The sequence below is a fragment of the Eulemur rufifrons genome, chromosome 4 (genome assembly GCF_041146395.1).
Source record: "Eulemur rufifrons isolate Redbay chromosome 4, OSU_ERuf_1, whole genome shotgun sequence".
NCBI classification, from domain to species: domain Eukaryota; kingdom Metazoa; phylum Chordata; class Mammalia; order Primates; family Lemuridae; genus Eulemur; species Eulemur rufifrons.
In genome coordinates, this window is record NC_090986.1 from 20399955 (window position 1) to 20415542 (window position 15588).

Sequence of the window (15588 nt, forward strand, 5' to 3'; positions counted from 1 at the left end):
TCGCCTGGCCTCAATTATAATTCTTTGAAGGCTAAGTGTTCATGAATTTGTGTTACTTTATCACCCACAATGCCTAGTATAGGACATTGTGGGTATTAAATATATGTGTTGGCTGAATGAATTTCTCATGGTCTTCAGGATTTGTTGTTGTGAATGTTCTTCAGGTTTCACATTTATTGCAAATTCTACTATTTTGCCCTGTTTAGTAAACTGACTTCTGAGGTCATCATTCCTGCTTCTGAATATCTTTCCATCCTAAATTTTACTCTTTTATCTTTATTCCTTATTTTTTTCATTTGGATTCTATTGTTTCACAGTATGACTTAGGTCTACTTTCAACTTTAAAGACCTTTTTCCAACTTGTGACAATTTTCAAAATCAAAAAAGTTGAAAGAATAGTGCAATGATTACCATTTACTCACCTAGACCCCCTGGAGTCAATAATTGTTTACATTTTCCCATATTTATTGTATCTGTGTGTGTATTTATGTGTTTTAGGGATGGATGTCATGATGCCTGTGGCAAACTGTCACATGATTCAGGTTGAAGTCCTTTATTAAACTACATAAATTCTCCAGTAGTCTCATTTCCTTTCTTCCAGTTTTTAACACTTGTTCTACTGCCATATTGGGAGGATCTCAATCCTGTAATACTTTTGAAATTTCCTTGTCTTGCTGCAAGGGTCAATATTTAGAGTTACTGCAAATGTAGCATATTTACAAATGTACTGTAAATGGCTCTAATCCATCTTAAAGGTGTCTTTAATTTACGTTCATTAGTATGTTTTAAATGAGGCAATAATTCTTAAATTTTCAGATTCTCACAATTTAAAAAAGAAAGTGAATGAAAGTGCTATAAAAATAGCCACAGTGAACTGAGTACTCAAGGTGTGTTTGATTACTGCATTGAACAAGAGAAATAGGTCCATAATAGTGGTGGTAACTGTGATAGACTAACCTTCCTATGAAAGTGTCAGAAGAGACAAGAAGGAAAAAAAGTGGAGGAAGGAAAGCAGCAGAAATCAAAAGCTATGGTAGCAACAGTAGAGTTTACTCACTTTTTTTGTTTCTGCAGTCCAGTTTTTTAACTTGTTTCCTTATCTTAAAGTGGAGTGAGTAATCCCTGACCCATAAGGCTCTTGGGAGAATCGTGCTTGGTAATTGCTATGTTCCCCTTGCTTAGACTAGTAGCCAAGATGAGAATAATGGCGAAGCATAAACAGTGGCTCAGAAAACTTACCATCTTAGTGACCTTTGAAAACATTGGTATAGCATACTTGCACTACTTTGATGGGAGGGGAATGGAAGGGTCTCTCACAGAGGCCTTCAAAGTTATCCTTATACTCGTAAATCTTTATTCAGATTCAGGAATGTCCAGTTTCTTTAAGATAATAGATTATAACAGCTATGCTTATTTATTCATTTAACTTGTAGTTATTGTGTGCCAATTACGGACCAGCTTCTGCATGCAGTGTTTCCTATTTTATTATTACCTCATTCAGTCTTCACATTCAAAATTATTACTTGCCCAAGAGCACATATTTATTGAGAGTAGACCTAAGATTTGAATTGAACCCAGCAGTCTGATGCTATCCTGTCTCCAAACTGAAGTCATGTTCCCTATTTATGTGCTGTGTGTTAAAATTAACTTCGTGTTTAGGCGAAAGATTTGTGAGTAGTATTGTATTTTTGGATTTTGCTATCTTGGAAAAATTTGTGGACAGCCCTTGATAATTGTAGATATCCTTATAAACTACAAAACAAGGCTAAAACATATGCCTGTTAAATGGCATTGTTAACACCTTTATTATTTATTAGGAGGAGAATTCAAAGCTGCCTCACCAGATCAGGAAAAGTTGATAGATAAGATAAATTTAATGGGGATTAGATATTAGATGAAATGCCAAATGTAAGATGGATAAAAACAAATAAAGTACGAATTAAGAAAATTGGGAAGGAAGTGAAAACCCCCATTGGGCCATAGACTGAAATGGAATAAGTATGGTAAAAATTGGTTTAAATGACACTAGGTTATATAAACGGAAGATTAACATGGTTTCTGGAAGAGAAGTATTTCTAGCTTCTCGAGTTAGTCAAAGACTTACTGGAGCTTTAGAGGGAGCCAGTTAATTTGATTTCTAAGGTTTTGACAAGATTGTTTTTTAAAAAGGCTAAACTGGAATTTAAAGGAAGTGGTATGGGTCAGCTTAAGGCTGAGTGGGGTGGGGATGAAGCCATGGGGAGTGGTAACAGTGAAGACTTCCAGGAATGGTGCTTGAAGCTAATTTGGGTTTTAAATTTAGCGGAGTGTGCACACAAAATGTTTTAATTTGCCAGTAGTATCAATCTCTGTATGTAACACAGTGTAAAACTATTGGGAATATATTTTCAGAAGCTCTCTTGCTCATGGACAAGTTAAGAAAATATATTTGAGGAGAAGCAATTAATGTTGTGTTTTTGAGATGATGAGCTCTAAGCTATCAGTTGTAGAACATAGGAAAGAGGTGAAGAGTGTCCTTGAAGAATTTATGCTTATAGATAGAAAGGCTGGTGAAAAGCAACAGTATAATTTTATCCTTACATGAAACTTAGATGTCTAAGCCTTGAATTCTGCCATCATTCTCAATTACATACCTTTTTTAAGAAGGAAATGAGAATAGGGCAAGGCCCTGGGAAAAGCAGCTGACATGATCCAGGAGATGGGCAATTCAAAAGATTAAGATTCACAGGAGATATGAGAGAGGGCAGAAAGCAAGAATAGGGTTTTCCCTTGATCTTCAAATTCAAGAGCCAAAAGATGGACCGTGAAACTTCAGGGAGGACATCATAAACTAAGCAAAAACTCTTGCCTCATCAATTGGGTAGAAATGAAAGAAACTTCTACCTTAAATTTATATGCCTTTGAACGGTGTCTTAAAATTTTCACACAGCATCAGACTCTTGAACCTTGTACCTTGTGTTGGGCCCTCTGAGATTTGAATTTAAATAACTTTTAAAAATACCTAGAAAACAATGCTCAAGGATGGACTGACTAGGAGTCCAGTGCAGCTCACTCACTGACTTTTTGTAGGGCCCTTGAGCTAAGAATTGTTTTTACACTGTTAAGTGGTTGGAGAAAAAAAAATCAAGAATAATATTTAGTGATGAGTGAAAATTACAGGAAAATAAAATTTCAGTGCCCATTAATAAAGTTTTATTGGACTACAGCTATACTTGTTCATTTATGTATTATCTGTGGCTGATATCTCACACTTTCACACTCAGCAGAAGAGACTGAATATCTTGCAAAGCCTAAAATATTTATTCTGGCCCTTCATAGAAAACGCTTACCAACCCCTGGGGTAGACTAAAAAAATTAGACTTGATTTTCCAGGAAGAGAAAAGATTGTAGCAACTAGAGTAAAAATGTTAAATATATGAAGGGATTTTATATATATAGACATGTGCTGCATATTTAGATCAACAACAGAGTAGTGGTCCCATAAGGTTATAACGGAGCTGAAAGAAAATTTATATCACCTAGTGACATCATAACATCATGGTGCAATTACCTTATTTTTTTATAAATGTATTGTAGCCTAAGTGTACAGTATTTATAAAGTCTACAGTGATATACAGTAATGTCCTAGGCCTTCACATTCACTCACCAGTCACTCACTGTGACCCACCCATAGCAACTTCTAGTCCTGCAAGCTACATTCATGATAAGTGCTCTATGCAGGTATACCATTTTTTATCTTTCATACTATATTTTTACTGTACCTTTTTGATGTTTAGATATATTCAGATACACAATACTTACCACTGTGTTACAGTTCAGTCACATGGTATACAGGTTTATAGCCCAGGAGCAATAGGCTGTACCATGTAGCATAGATGTGTAGTTGTCTGTGCCGTGTAGGTTTGTGTAAATTCCCTCTATCATGTTCACTTTGTGGCAAACTCACCTAATGATGTATTTTTCAGAACATATCCTTATTATTGAAGCATGCCTATAAATGGTGCTAAGCAGCTTGATGTTTGTTCTGTTGCTATTCTTTCTATTGCTGTGCTAATACAGAAGTCATTAACTTCCTGTGACTAAATTTAATTAAAATGAAATAAAATTAAAAATTCAGTTCTTCAGCCACATTAACCACATTCTAAAGTGCCCAGTAGCCACGTGTGGCTAGTGGCTACCATATTTGACAGTGTAGATGAAGAACATTTCCATCATTGCTTAAAGTTCTGTTGGACATTGCTGCATAATAGTAAACACTAACAGTACTTTGTGCCAGGCACTGCTCTTGAATCTCCTCAAAAAACTCTTAAGGCAGATATTGTTATTAATCTGAGGCACCGGGAAGCGATAAAACCTGCCTGTGATCATGCAGCTAGTAAATGTCAGAGTCAGGACTTAAGCCCAGGCAGCCTAGCTTCAGAGTCCTGGTTCTTAATCATTTTGTGCTGAACAAAGTAAGAGTGAGGAATATGCTTAATTGTAGCCAGAGGGACTTAGCTTACGTGATGACAATGTGACTACAGATTTTGAAACTCAAAACTTAGTTGTGTAGAATATAATTGCTACATTCCTTCCTAGAAAGAAATCTAGAGATGTGAACTGGATTTGCTTTTTAGAGGCCTTTCAGTCTTCATTAAGATATTTTAAGTAGATTGTTTGAATTCTGATGTATCTTCATAGCAATGTTGACCCCTTCTAATTAGTGAATTTTGGCAGAGTAAGCCATCAAGTGGGAATTATGCCTTCAAAACAGTTGTATATATTGGCACTAATTATTCGAGTATGTCGTAATGCTGCAGCGTCATGTCCCATTATCTTTTTAGCTAAAATGACTGTTACAGCTTGACTATGTAGTGTTGACTATTTTGTGCAAAAAAACACAGTTCAATTTTTTTTTTTTTTTTTTTTTGAGACAGAGTCTCACTCTGTTGCCCAGGCTAGAGTGAGTGCCGTGGCGTCAGCTTAGCTCACAGCAACCTCAAACTCCTGGGCTCAAGCGATCCTACTGCCTCAGCCTCCCGAGTAGCTGGGACTACAGGCATGCGCCACTATGCCTGGCTAATTTTTTTTCTATATATATATTTAGCTGTCTATATAATTTCTTTCTATTTTTAGTAGAGATGGGGTCTCGCTCTTGCTCAGGCTGGTCTCGAACTTCTGAGCTCAAACGATCCGCCCACCTCGGCTTCCCAGAGTGCTAGGATTACAGGCGTGAGCCACCGCGCCCGGCCTGAGTTCAATTTTTTGTGTGTGTCAGAGGCAGGGTTGCTGCCGAGTTAACATTTCACTTGAATAGTGGTTACATACGGTACTGTTTTCAGTACCATTGAATATCCTGTTCTGAATATTATTAAATTTATTTGGTTTCACTTTAACAAATACATAGTATTTCATGTGTCAGATACTGTTTGAAGTACTTTATAGATAAATGTTAACTCATTTACTCTTCATATCCTCATGAGATAAATACTATTATCCCCATTTTGCAGGTAAGGAAACTGAAGCACCCATGAGGAAAGTGACATGTTAAATAATTTGACCAAAGTCACACAATTAGTACACTGGGATTTCAACCCAGGCGATCTGGCCCCAGAGTCTATACCCTTGTCTGCTGTGTTGCACTGCTTTCCCAGTGGCAGTGTACTACGAGTTTGTTTTAATTGTACACCAAACATCTCATCTTGTTTTTTTGGGATGCTAGCAAGGGTAGAGGACTATTGACAGCACTACTAGTAAGTGGCATCAAAACAAGTGTGGCTATATGCCATTCCAGGAAGCCTCATGATTGAAGTCCAAAGGCAGCCAGCCATAGGGGTCTGACTCTGTAAAAATACTTGTCCCAGGTAAATAGCTCTTAATGGTTTTTTGATTAGCACTAAAAGTACTTCAAGGCACAATTAACATGCTGGCTGCTTCAGCTAATGAATTCTGTCATGAATAACAGTGAGCTCATTTTGAGAGAGTGGGTAGGGGTCATGGGTCCTGTGACACTTCAGCTACACCTGGGAGAAATTTTGGAAGCTTCAGTAGGAAGGTGTGCCTTTAAGTTAGCCTATATTTCCTAGCTAGTTGGTATAGCTTTTCTCTCTCTTTCCCCATTGTTGAACTTGATCTGGTCATTGTGAACTTCTTTACTGTTACTACCTTGTAATTCAGTATTCTCAAGTTGACCAAAGCAGCCCTCCAAAGTTAGACAATATGGTCATTGTCTATCCCCTGTCTACTTAAGAGTATACCACATGCATGGAATTGTATTTCTAGTATAGTTGATCTACAAATTTCTAACCAACTTAGCATTTCTTGGTTGCTATGAGAACGTTTAAAAATAAAAATTATTTTTGTACTGCAGAATGAAATAGTGAATTCGGAAACCAGGTTTTTAAAATGACATCTAAATTGATGTGATGAATGCTTTTAGTTAAAATATTTTATTTAAGTCTTTAGAAAATTTAGGACTTAAAAGGCATTTTTTAAATATTGGAGACATTTCCAACTCTGAAAGTTATTTTGATGTATTTTAAATGCGTATAAATCTCAGTGAATGGATTTATAAGATAGTTGTTAAAAGTAGGTTGGATATTATAAGATTTCACATTTCAAACATGCCAAATTCTTTTTCAATACTAAGCATGACTCAAGTCTTTATGTCCAGTTGTTTATATTCTAATTCTGTGTTTCCTTATTTTCAGGCTGAAATAGAACTATTTGTGAACAGGCTTGACTCAGTGGAATCTGTTCTTCCTTATGAATATACAGCGTAAGTTTTTCGGCTTGGTTTTTAGATAAAATTTTATGTGACTCATAAGAATTTTGTGTATTTAGAATTTGTTTTCTCACATTTAGGACAAATTTATAGGCATTTAAAAAATGTATAGGGCCTGAAAATATTTTTTAAGGTGTACCCTTTACTTCCAGGATTTAGGGTTAAAATGTGATCTTCATTTTATGTTGCTTTGTAATACAGCAGAAGCACCAACTGAAACAGCAGATTTCCTTTTTTATCTGACTAGACAAAAAGCTATTTTATTTTCTCAAAATATTTTAATTATAAATAACCTCACACATTTTTAAGCAAAATTTTGTCCCACATAATCAGTCCCCCAAAATCACTACTTTGATGTCTACTCCACATTTTTTCTCTGAATATTTTAATGTATATAATCACACTTGCACATTTTTATTTTAAACAGAAGTAGGCTTATTCTTTTACATTTGATTTGTATCTTTTTTCTCACTGAATATATTGTGGGCGTCTTTCCATGTCAGTATATAGTTACCCAGTATTTTTAGTAGCTGTTTATTATTTCCATTGTAGTGATTGTAGAGATACCATGTAATGATTTGTTTCGCTGATTCCCTACTTATCAACATTTGATTATTTCTAGTTTTTTTATTGTGAAAATTGCTGCATGGATATCCTTTATTCATTTGTATACCATATAGAGTCTAAAATAGTTCCTAAATTTTAGTTGGCCTCTAATTCCTCTGCTACTTAAGAGTTTTGAAAGAAAATGTGTATTTGCTGTGGAGAAAAACATCCATAAAAAAGTAAGACTAAGAAGGAAGTAAAAAATTAATCATTGGATGGACCATATGTATATAACTCTTAGAGACTTAACAACTTTTTCCAGTTTTTGTTTTGTTAAGTAAACAAACATCTCTATTTAACTCTTCATGAATATTCTTAGGAAAACAGTGGATCTGTTATATCCAGTAGATGGAAAATGGTCATTTGGGACTTTGCAGCCCGTTTTTTAATCACCTGAGATTCATTCACCTTCCTTGGGAATCTCATTAATCTGTTGTCATTACTGTTCTGGTCTCAGGTACTCCTCATATCATTCTAGGGTAAACACAGAACTGCTCTTTAATTTTCTGTGGCAAAGCTGAAATTGTTTAAACAGAACTTTATTAAAGTTAGTAATACAAGAGAATTACCACAGAGAGAATCTTACAGATGACTGAATATGGCTTCTCCACATCTCTCTGTTCTCAGAGAGTTCGTTCAGCCGTGCTTCTTATACTGGGTTATGTTGTCCAGTGTATTGAGATGAGGTGGAACCCCGACTACACTTAACACATAATCCTGAAATGTCATTTTTAATTAAAGATTTGGATTAGAAGATTATTTAAAAAAAGGTGATAAGTTATGCAAAATTAGCTTGAAGAATAAGGATGTAAACAATTTTATCACTGGAATGAACAAAAATAAAATATGTGTCAATATAAAAATTCTGTAATTTACATTTTAATAAAAGTATTTAGAAAACAAACTATTCTAAGGCATAATTTTCAGGTGTCTTACTTTTGTTTGGGGGGATGTGGTACATAGGACTTGGAGTGTGAATATATTTCTTATTCATCTCTAGAGCTGCTTGAGTGAAAAGTACCTAATCTACTCTCAAGATTGGCTAGGCATTTGATATTTCATTGTTTCTTTTATGTTTGAAAACTTAAATACTTTTCCCCCAGATTTGATTTTTGCCAAGCGTCAGAAGGAAAACGCCCATCTGAAAATCTTGGTCAGGTATTATTCGGGGAAAGAATTGAACCTTCACCATATAAGGTTTGTATTTAGTGTTATATAAAAATTATTTAGTTACAGGTTTTGGTTGGTGGGGGGTTTTTTTTTGGTTCTTTTTGTTTATTTGTTTGTTTGAGAAAAGGTTGAGATAGCTCGGCTTTCATAGCTAAGAATTCATTTCTCTTTTGCATCCAGGAATCATTTCTTGAAATCACAGTTTAAAAGGATCCTCTCCTTCTCATAATATGTCATTGATAAGTCTGTCTTAATGAACATTCATGCAACTAGTATTTTAAAATGATGAGTCTGTGACCTAAAGGGCAGTGCTCAGACCCTCTGTCCTACAGAAGGACCTGAAACCCAGCCTCCAGACATGAAAAGTTGTCCCAGCAGCTCTGTGTCTCTTTCCCCCTCCTTTTGAGCAGTATCTACAGGCTTTCTCTGTTAGCAAATATAACGCTGGCTGGGCTCCCCCATTGGGTCTTTTGGAAGCTAACCTTTCTATTTTGATCATTGAAAGTGTATTTGGAACATCTTTGATACATTTTTAGTACACCAGTTAAACCTAACTAAGCACAATATAAGGTATTCTTTTCAATATATGTACTTCATCATCTTCCAGAATTACTTGAACTTTTAAGTCTATTATCTTTTCAGCCTATTATCCTTCCACATTGCACAGTCCCCTGATTTATATCTGCTCTCCTCCTGTACAAAGATCAATGGTCTTTCTCTTTTAGAAAAATTAAAGTTTATGATAATGTATCACCATATAAAAAGTTAAATGGTACAAAAGAATATAAAATGAAGTCTCTCCTCTCAGTTCCACTTCAGTTTCTTGTTAATCTCCCCTGAAAATTTTCATATACCAATAAGCTTATATAAGTAAATTACATCTACTTATTTATCTTTTAACATATTATTCTGCACTTTGCATTTTTCCTTTAGCTCTTTGTCATGGGCATTTGTCTTTATGAGAACTCTCATTCCAGTGGCTGTAACTTGATCCCAGGTTTTATTCCCCAGCCTGACAGCTGCGTTTCCTGGCTTCACATCCTTCTCTCATGGCTAGACCCCATGTTTAGCCACCATCCCTACTTTATCACTAACCACCCGTACCTCCCTTGGCACTTTATTAAGGTGGAGCATCTGTCCAGCAAGTTCCCAAGCCTAGGTTAGTCCCACCAGCCCTCTCACTCCCTCTAGCACATGGGCCTACACTGCAAAGCCCTGCCGGAAAAGACACATTGTACAAGCTTAATCCACTACAAGTTTATAGTTTTTAACCATAGATATATCTCTTCAAATATTCTACTCTGAAATTTTCTACCCTAAAAGTGCCAGTAATTTTAAAAGTTTTTCATAGACAATAGATTTGAAGGCCCAGTGGGGTGAATCCATTGGGGAAGAAGGAACTCAAAGTGTATGGACATGAGTAGCATTGAGCAGCGCAAGCGTGTCAATTGTAGAACATCTCCATGTTTTGATATTTTGGAAGATTACTTTGAAGTTATTGCTTTTTATAGCAATGGGTGATTCTCAGGCATATTTATTAAATTCTATAATCGGCTTAAATACTCCAGCGGACTCTCAGCCCCGTCTTTCTATTTACTTATGCCTTGGCCTTGAGAAATGATGGGCAGGAAGAACATCAGTAACTCTTTCAGTGAACTTGGACAGCAGAAATCCCTAGCAGTAAAGAGGGAAAGCCAGCAAAATACTCAAACCCACAGAGAGGTGTTACCCTTTTGCAGCAGACTTTAAAAGCACATTACTTCCCTTAGTATGATGTCATTCAGGTACATTCTATTTATGTATAAAGACAGTTCCTTGCTTATGCAGAGTTCTCTTCTTTTGGGTGTAGTACTTTTCAAATTTAATCCTTTGTCCTAAGAGTTGAGGTAAAATAGAACAGAAGGAATGGTTTAAAATGGAGAAAGATATGCACCTAACACGCCTTTCCCTGAGTCTCACAGAATTTTTTAGAATCAGGATTTGTGCTAAAACAAATTCTTTATACCCCAAGCTTAAAGGGAGAGCAGGCACTTTTTAAGACCAAGGCATAGGTAAACAGAAATATGAGGCTGAGAGATCAGACTTTTTCCAAGCCAGCCATAACTGTATTGGCCAATATTTTTAATTTAACCGTTGATGCTTACATCCTTTAATTTCAAAGATTTTTATCTTGTTTTAGATGTGCAATAAAAACAGTGGTAACAACCAGCAACAAAATAAAACCCCAGACATACTTTGCCATCTTTTATCTGTGACTTCTGTTTAGGTCAAGAAAACAATAGTGCAAGACATGTGTATTGAAGCTAGAGCCACATTTTGTAGGATCACATAACCTCATCTCAGGTCTAACCACTCATATTCATTCATTCACTTGATTAACACATTAGTCAAGTACCTTTTCTGTGCCAAGCATTATGGTAGGATACAGCAGTGAACAAGACAGAAATCTCTGCTCTTGTGGATCTTCTATGCTGATAGGGAGAGGGAGACAAAATAATATATAGTGTGTTAAGTTGCTAATGAAAGAACTATTGAAAACAAATCTGGGGAGGTGGATGGGGAATTTGTAATTTTAAATAGGCTTACTGAGAAGGTGAATTTAAAATTTTAAACTTAAAAATTTCTCTGAGGATGTGATACTTGAGTAAAAGACCTGAAACAAGTAAAGCAGTGAGCCATGTGAATATCTGGGGGAGATGTTCTAGGTGAAGAGAGCGGCAAATGCCAAGGTCCCGAGGTATGCAGTTCAAGCAGGTGAGCAGGATAGAGAATGGTAGGAAATGAGGGCAAAGAAGTAATGGGACCACATCCTAGAGTAACTCATAGGCCACTGTAAGGACTTCGGCCTTTACATCTGAGCAAAATGGTTAATGTTTTGGAGGGTTTTGAGTAGGCTTACCAGGATCATTGGCTGCCACACTGAGAATGGACCATGGGAGGGCAAAGAGAGAAGCCAGGAGACCAGTTAGGAGGCTTTTTGTAGTCATCAGATATGATCTGATGGTGGCTTAGAACATGAGGGTAGAGAGGAAGGGCTTGTGAAATTTTTGGGATCTCCAAATCTGGCTACATTTTAAAGGGTGGAGCCAAAAATATGCTGAGGAATGTGGTGTGGAGTGTGGAATTTCTGTTTTCTTAGGTGGGAAAGTCTGTGGTAAGAAAAAGCTTGGGGGAATGGGGAAGAGTTGGTTTGGGGCACGGTAATTATGTGATGTCTATTAGGCATCCAAGCAGAGATGTTGAGTAAACAGTTAAAATATAGGTGGAGTTTGGAGGAGGGCTTCAGCCTAGAGATATGCAGTATATATTTGAGAACCATCAGTGTAGAGATGGTATTTAAAGCCATGGAACTGATGAGATCCCCAAGGGGAGGGGTATAGATAAGACAAGAATTCCAGGGTCTGAGGGGCACTCGGTGTTCTAGGTCAGGAGAATGAGGAGGATCTAGTAAAGGAGACTGAGAAGGAGCCAGTAGCAAAAAAGAAAGATTACAAGAGAGTGTGGTTCCTGGAGCCAAGACAAGAAAGTGTTTCTGGGAGGAGGGACTGGCCACTCTGTCACTGATAGGTCAGGTAAGGTGAGAACAGAGGATTGACCTTGGGTTTAGCCTTCAATGTGGAGATCATTGAGAAAGCAGCTGTGGGCCAGGTGGCTCATGCCTATAATCCTAGCACTCTGAAAGGCTGAGGTAGGAGGTTCACTTGAGCTTAGGAGTTCGAGACCAGCCTGAGCAAGAGCAAGACCCCATCTCTACTAAAAATAGAAAAAAAATTAGCCGGGCATGGTGGCGCATGCCTGTAGTCCCAGCTACTCGGGAGGCTGAGGCAGGAGGATCGCTTGAGCCCAGGAGTGTGAGGTTGCTGTGAGCTAGGCTGATACCATGGCATTCTAGCCCAGGCGACAGAGTGAGACTCTGTCTCAAAAATAAAATAAAATAAAAAAGAGAAGGCAGCTGTGGTAGAATAGCCAGGTGGAGAGAGAATGGAAAGACTAATTGCAGATGGACATTATACAGCTCTCTCAAGGACTTTATTTTACAGGGAATGACATAAAAAGTAGTACTAGAGGGTGGCATGGTGTCAAAAAGGACTTGTATATCTTTAAACAAGGTGTGTCCATGAATAAGAATGATCCAGTAGAGATAGGAAAAGTGATGATTCAAGAGAGAGGGAAGAATTGCTGAGTGTGTCCTTGTATAGACAAGAATGGGTGGGATCTGGTATACCAGTGGAGAGAGGGTTGGCTTCAGTGTCATTCACCCATAGTAACTGGAGGGAAGGCAGAGAATTGGGACATGATGCTGGCAGGTAAATGTGGCACTTGTTTCTAATTTCTCAGTGAAATAGCACGGTCATAACCTTTGAGGAGGAAAGAGAGTGGATCAGAGGAGTGTGGAGTGATTGTTAGCATTAAGGACCCTCTATGGCTAGATGGTAATTTGAAGTAAGAGCAGCCAGTGTGCTTATTTGTGTTTCTCTGGCTATTTTTAGCTGTGCTGCTACAGAGTTGTGTTTAACCACGTTTGTGTTTTGACAAGTTAGTACAAAAAAGTGAAAGGAAAGCAAAGGATATGAGGACATATGAACGGTGGTGAGACCATTGACCTAGGAGCTTGCAAGGAGGGAAGCGAGGCCATGAAAGGAGTAAGGGATAGTAAAAAGACTGAAGGATCCATAGATGGTCAATTCAGGTGGCCTCCAGGGCTTATTGAGTTGAGCGTTTGAGCCAGGGAGCTGGAAGGATGAGAGGAGGTTCTTTGACCCTGGGACGCTTGAAGATAACAGCGGGATTGTTGTGATCAATGAGGCCAAGGCAGAGTGAGTACTTAAAGATATGATGAAGGCCAGAATTGCTGGAAAAGAGGTCAGAGAACCAAGAGGACGGTGTATGGGGAAGATCATTTATGTAAATGTGGCAGTCGCCAAAAATCAGGATTGAAAAAGAGCTAATATTTTCAAGAGATGAGGGCCAGTGACCTGGGGTTGGTAGTGACAGCAACAAGGAGTAGGGGGCAGGGTAGTCTGATCATAAGGGAGTCAACACTGGAGGTTTCAGGGTGAGGGAGAACAATCTGCCCATGGTGAGGGCCTGTGAAAGAAAACAGCCACCACTGGGGACGACTGCAGAGAGACAGCATCCCTCAAGGAGGGCCAGCTTTCCAGGTTTCTGTTAGAACAGGTTTTGGAGAACATACCAAGAAGAGGTTGAAGATAGAGAGGGTGTTCTGCTGGTGACATGAGTTCTCAAGAGCATAGTGGAAAGTCTGAGGAGTTGGGGAGGGGCGTGTATCCATCTTGGGATTCGAATGTGGGAAAGGGAGGATGACGTGGAAATCCTGGACTTCTGGTGGTGACTCACATTCAGAGGAGTAAGATGCAAATTGGGAATAGTCCTGATGGTGTCGAGGCAGCAAAGGCTGCATTGGTGAGAGGTCTTGCCAGGAAAGCACAACCTTACAGGTTTCCCTCAGATGTGAAGGACTTTGATGTAGTTTTTCTACCATTTGCTAAAAGCTGGTGGTGGGATACATAACCGTAACTGTCATTTGGGGAATACCTATTTTTGTCAGTCAACATGCTAGGCATTTTGCGCATACATTGCTACATTTAATCCAGCAGCCTTGCAAGGCAGATCTTATTAAACCCATTTCACACATAAGTTAATTGAAGCTAAGGTCGGCTTAAGCAGCTTTCCCTGATCTCACAACAAGATAGAGCTGATTTATACCAAGGTCTTACTGAAAGTATTTGATTTAATGACTTCCGCAGAATTATTCCAAAGAGAAAGTGAAATCCTCACTGAAATAATTCAAGAAAATTTATAATAGTGCATTTTCCTGAATAAAAAAATAGAACAATGATAAGCTTGAATAAGAAAGATTTAATTCCTTTGGGGGCCAAGAATATTTTAAAATCCTTAAAAAAACATAAATAAAATACTTTTAAATCCATAACCAAACATAGTTTAAAATATTATAAAATCCCCAACTAAACATATTACAGAGAGGCCGGACGTGGTGGCTAGCACTCTGGGAGGCCGAGGCAGGAGGATTGTTTGAGCTCAGGAGTTCAAGACCAGCCTGAGCAAGAGTGAGACCCCGTTTCTACTAAAAATAGAAAGAAATTAGCTGGACAACTAAAAATATATAGAAAAATGTAGCCAGGCATGGTGGTGCATGCCTGTAGTCCCAGCTACTCAGGAGGCTGAGGCAGAAGGATTGCTTGAGCCCACGAGTTTGAGGTTGCTGTGAGGCTGACGCCACGGCACTCTAGCCCAGGCAACAGAGCGAGACTCTGTCTCAAAAATAAATAAATAAATAAATAAAACCCCATATTCCAGAGAGAAGCAGTAAAGTTTAAGAGCATTTTTTCTAAAGCCCAACTCGCTTGGCTTAAATCCTGGCTCTGCCATTTGTTAATTGCATGACTTTTTGTGCTTCAGTTTTCTAATCTGTAAAATGTGGGTAAGAATACCTACCTCATACGGCTGTTGGAAGGATTACATGAGGCTTACTACATATAAAAAGATCATAAAAATAGCACTAAATAAGCATTAACTATTATTTAATGTCACCTTTAGATTTCCTATTTCCTTCACATACAAATTGACTCACCTAAACCCAATGAGCATTGGATAAGGTGTAAGATTTGCCATTTTAGTGTAACGAATTATGTCTCTCTGCTTAATTCATTTTAAGTTTGTCACCTATGCTTCTGATTCTTTAGTGTGTATACTTTTTCCATTTTCCATTTTTTAACAGTGAATCTTTAGGGTTCATATAAGGTTCAAAATATCACATAATGGTGCAAATATTGCTGTATTGACAGAAGTAGCCGTGTGGCCAAAATTAAACTGTTGGCTGACAGGTGGCAGCAGTGGGCTACACTTAAACTTTCACTTGTCAGCTGATGTACAGCAACTGGTTTAGGGAAGTTAGTAAGTAATATACAAAAAAGTGTAGTGCTTAGAAGTGAAACATCCAATTTTTTTAGCACCTGTAATAAAGTTTGAATTTATTAAAAGATATCTAATTGTGACTGTCATTGTTT

At 37.7% G+C, this 15588-nt stretch overlaps 1 protein-coding gene across 1 annotated transcript in view; it reads left to right on the top strand.

Moving 5' to 3' along the window:
• Window positions 1–15588, top strand: part of TM9SF2 (transmembrane 9 superfamily member 2) — a 59091-nt gene that overhangs the window by 8782 nt on the left and 34721 nt on the right. Inside the window, exons 2-3 of the mRNA XM_069467058.1 lie at window positions 6690–6757; window positions 8473–8566. Of these exons, the coding sequence (XP_069323159.1) occupies window positions 6690–6757; window positions 8473–8566 (162 nt within the window). The remainder of the gene's footprint in view (window positions 1–6689; window positions 6758–8472; window positions 8567–15588) is intronic.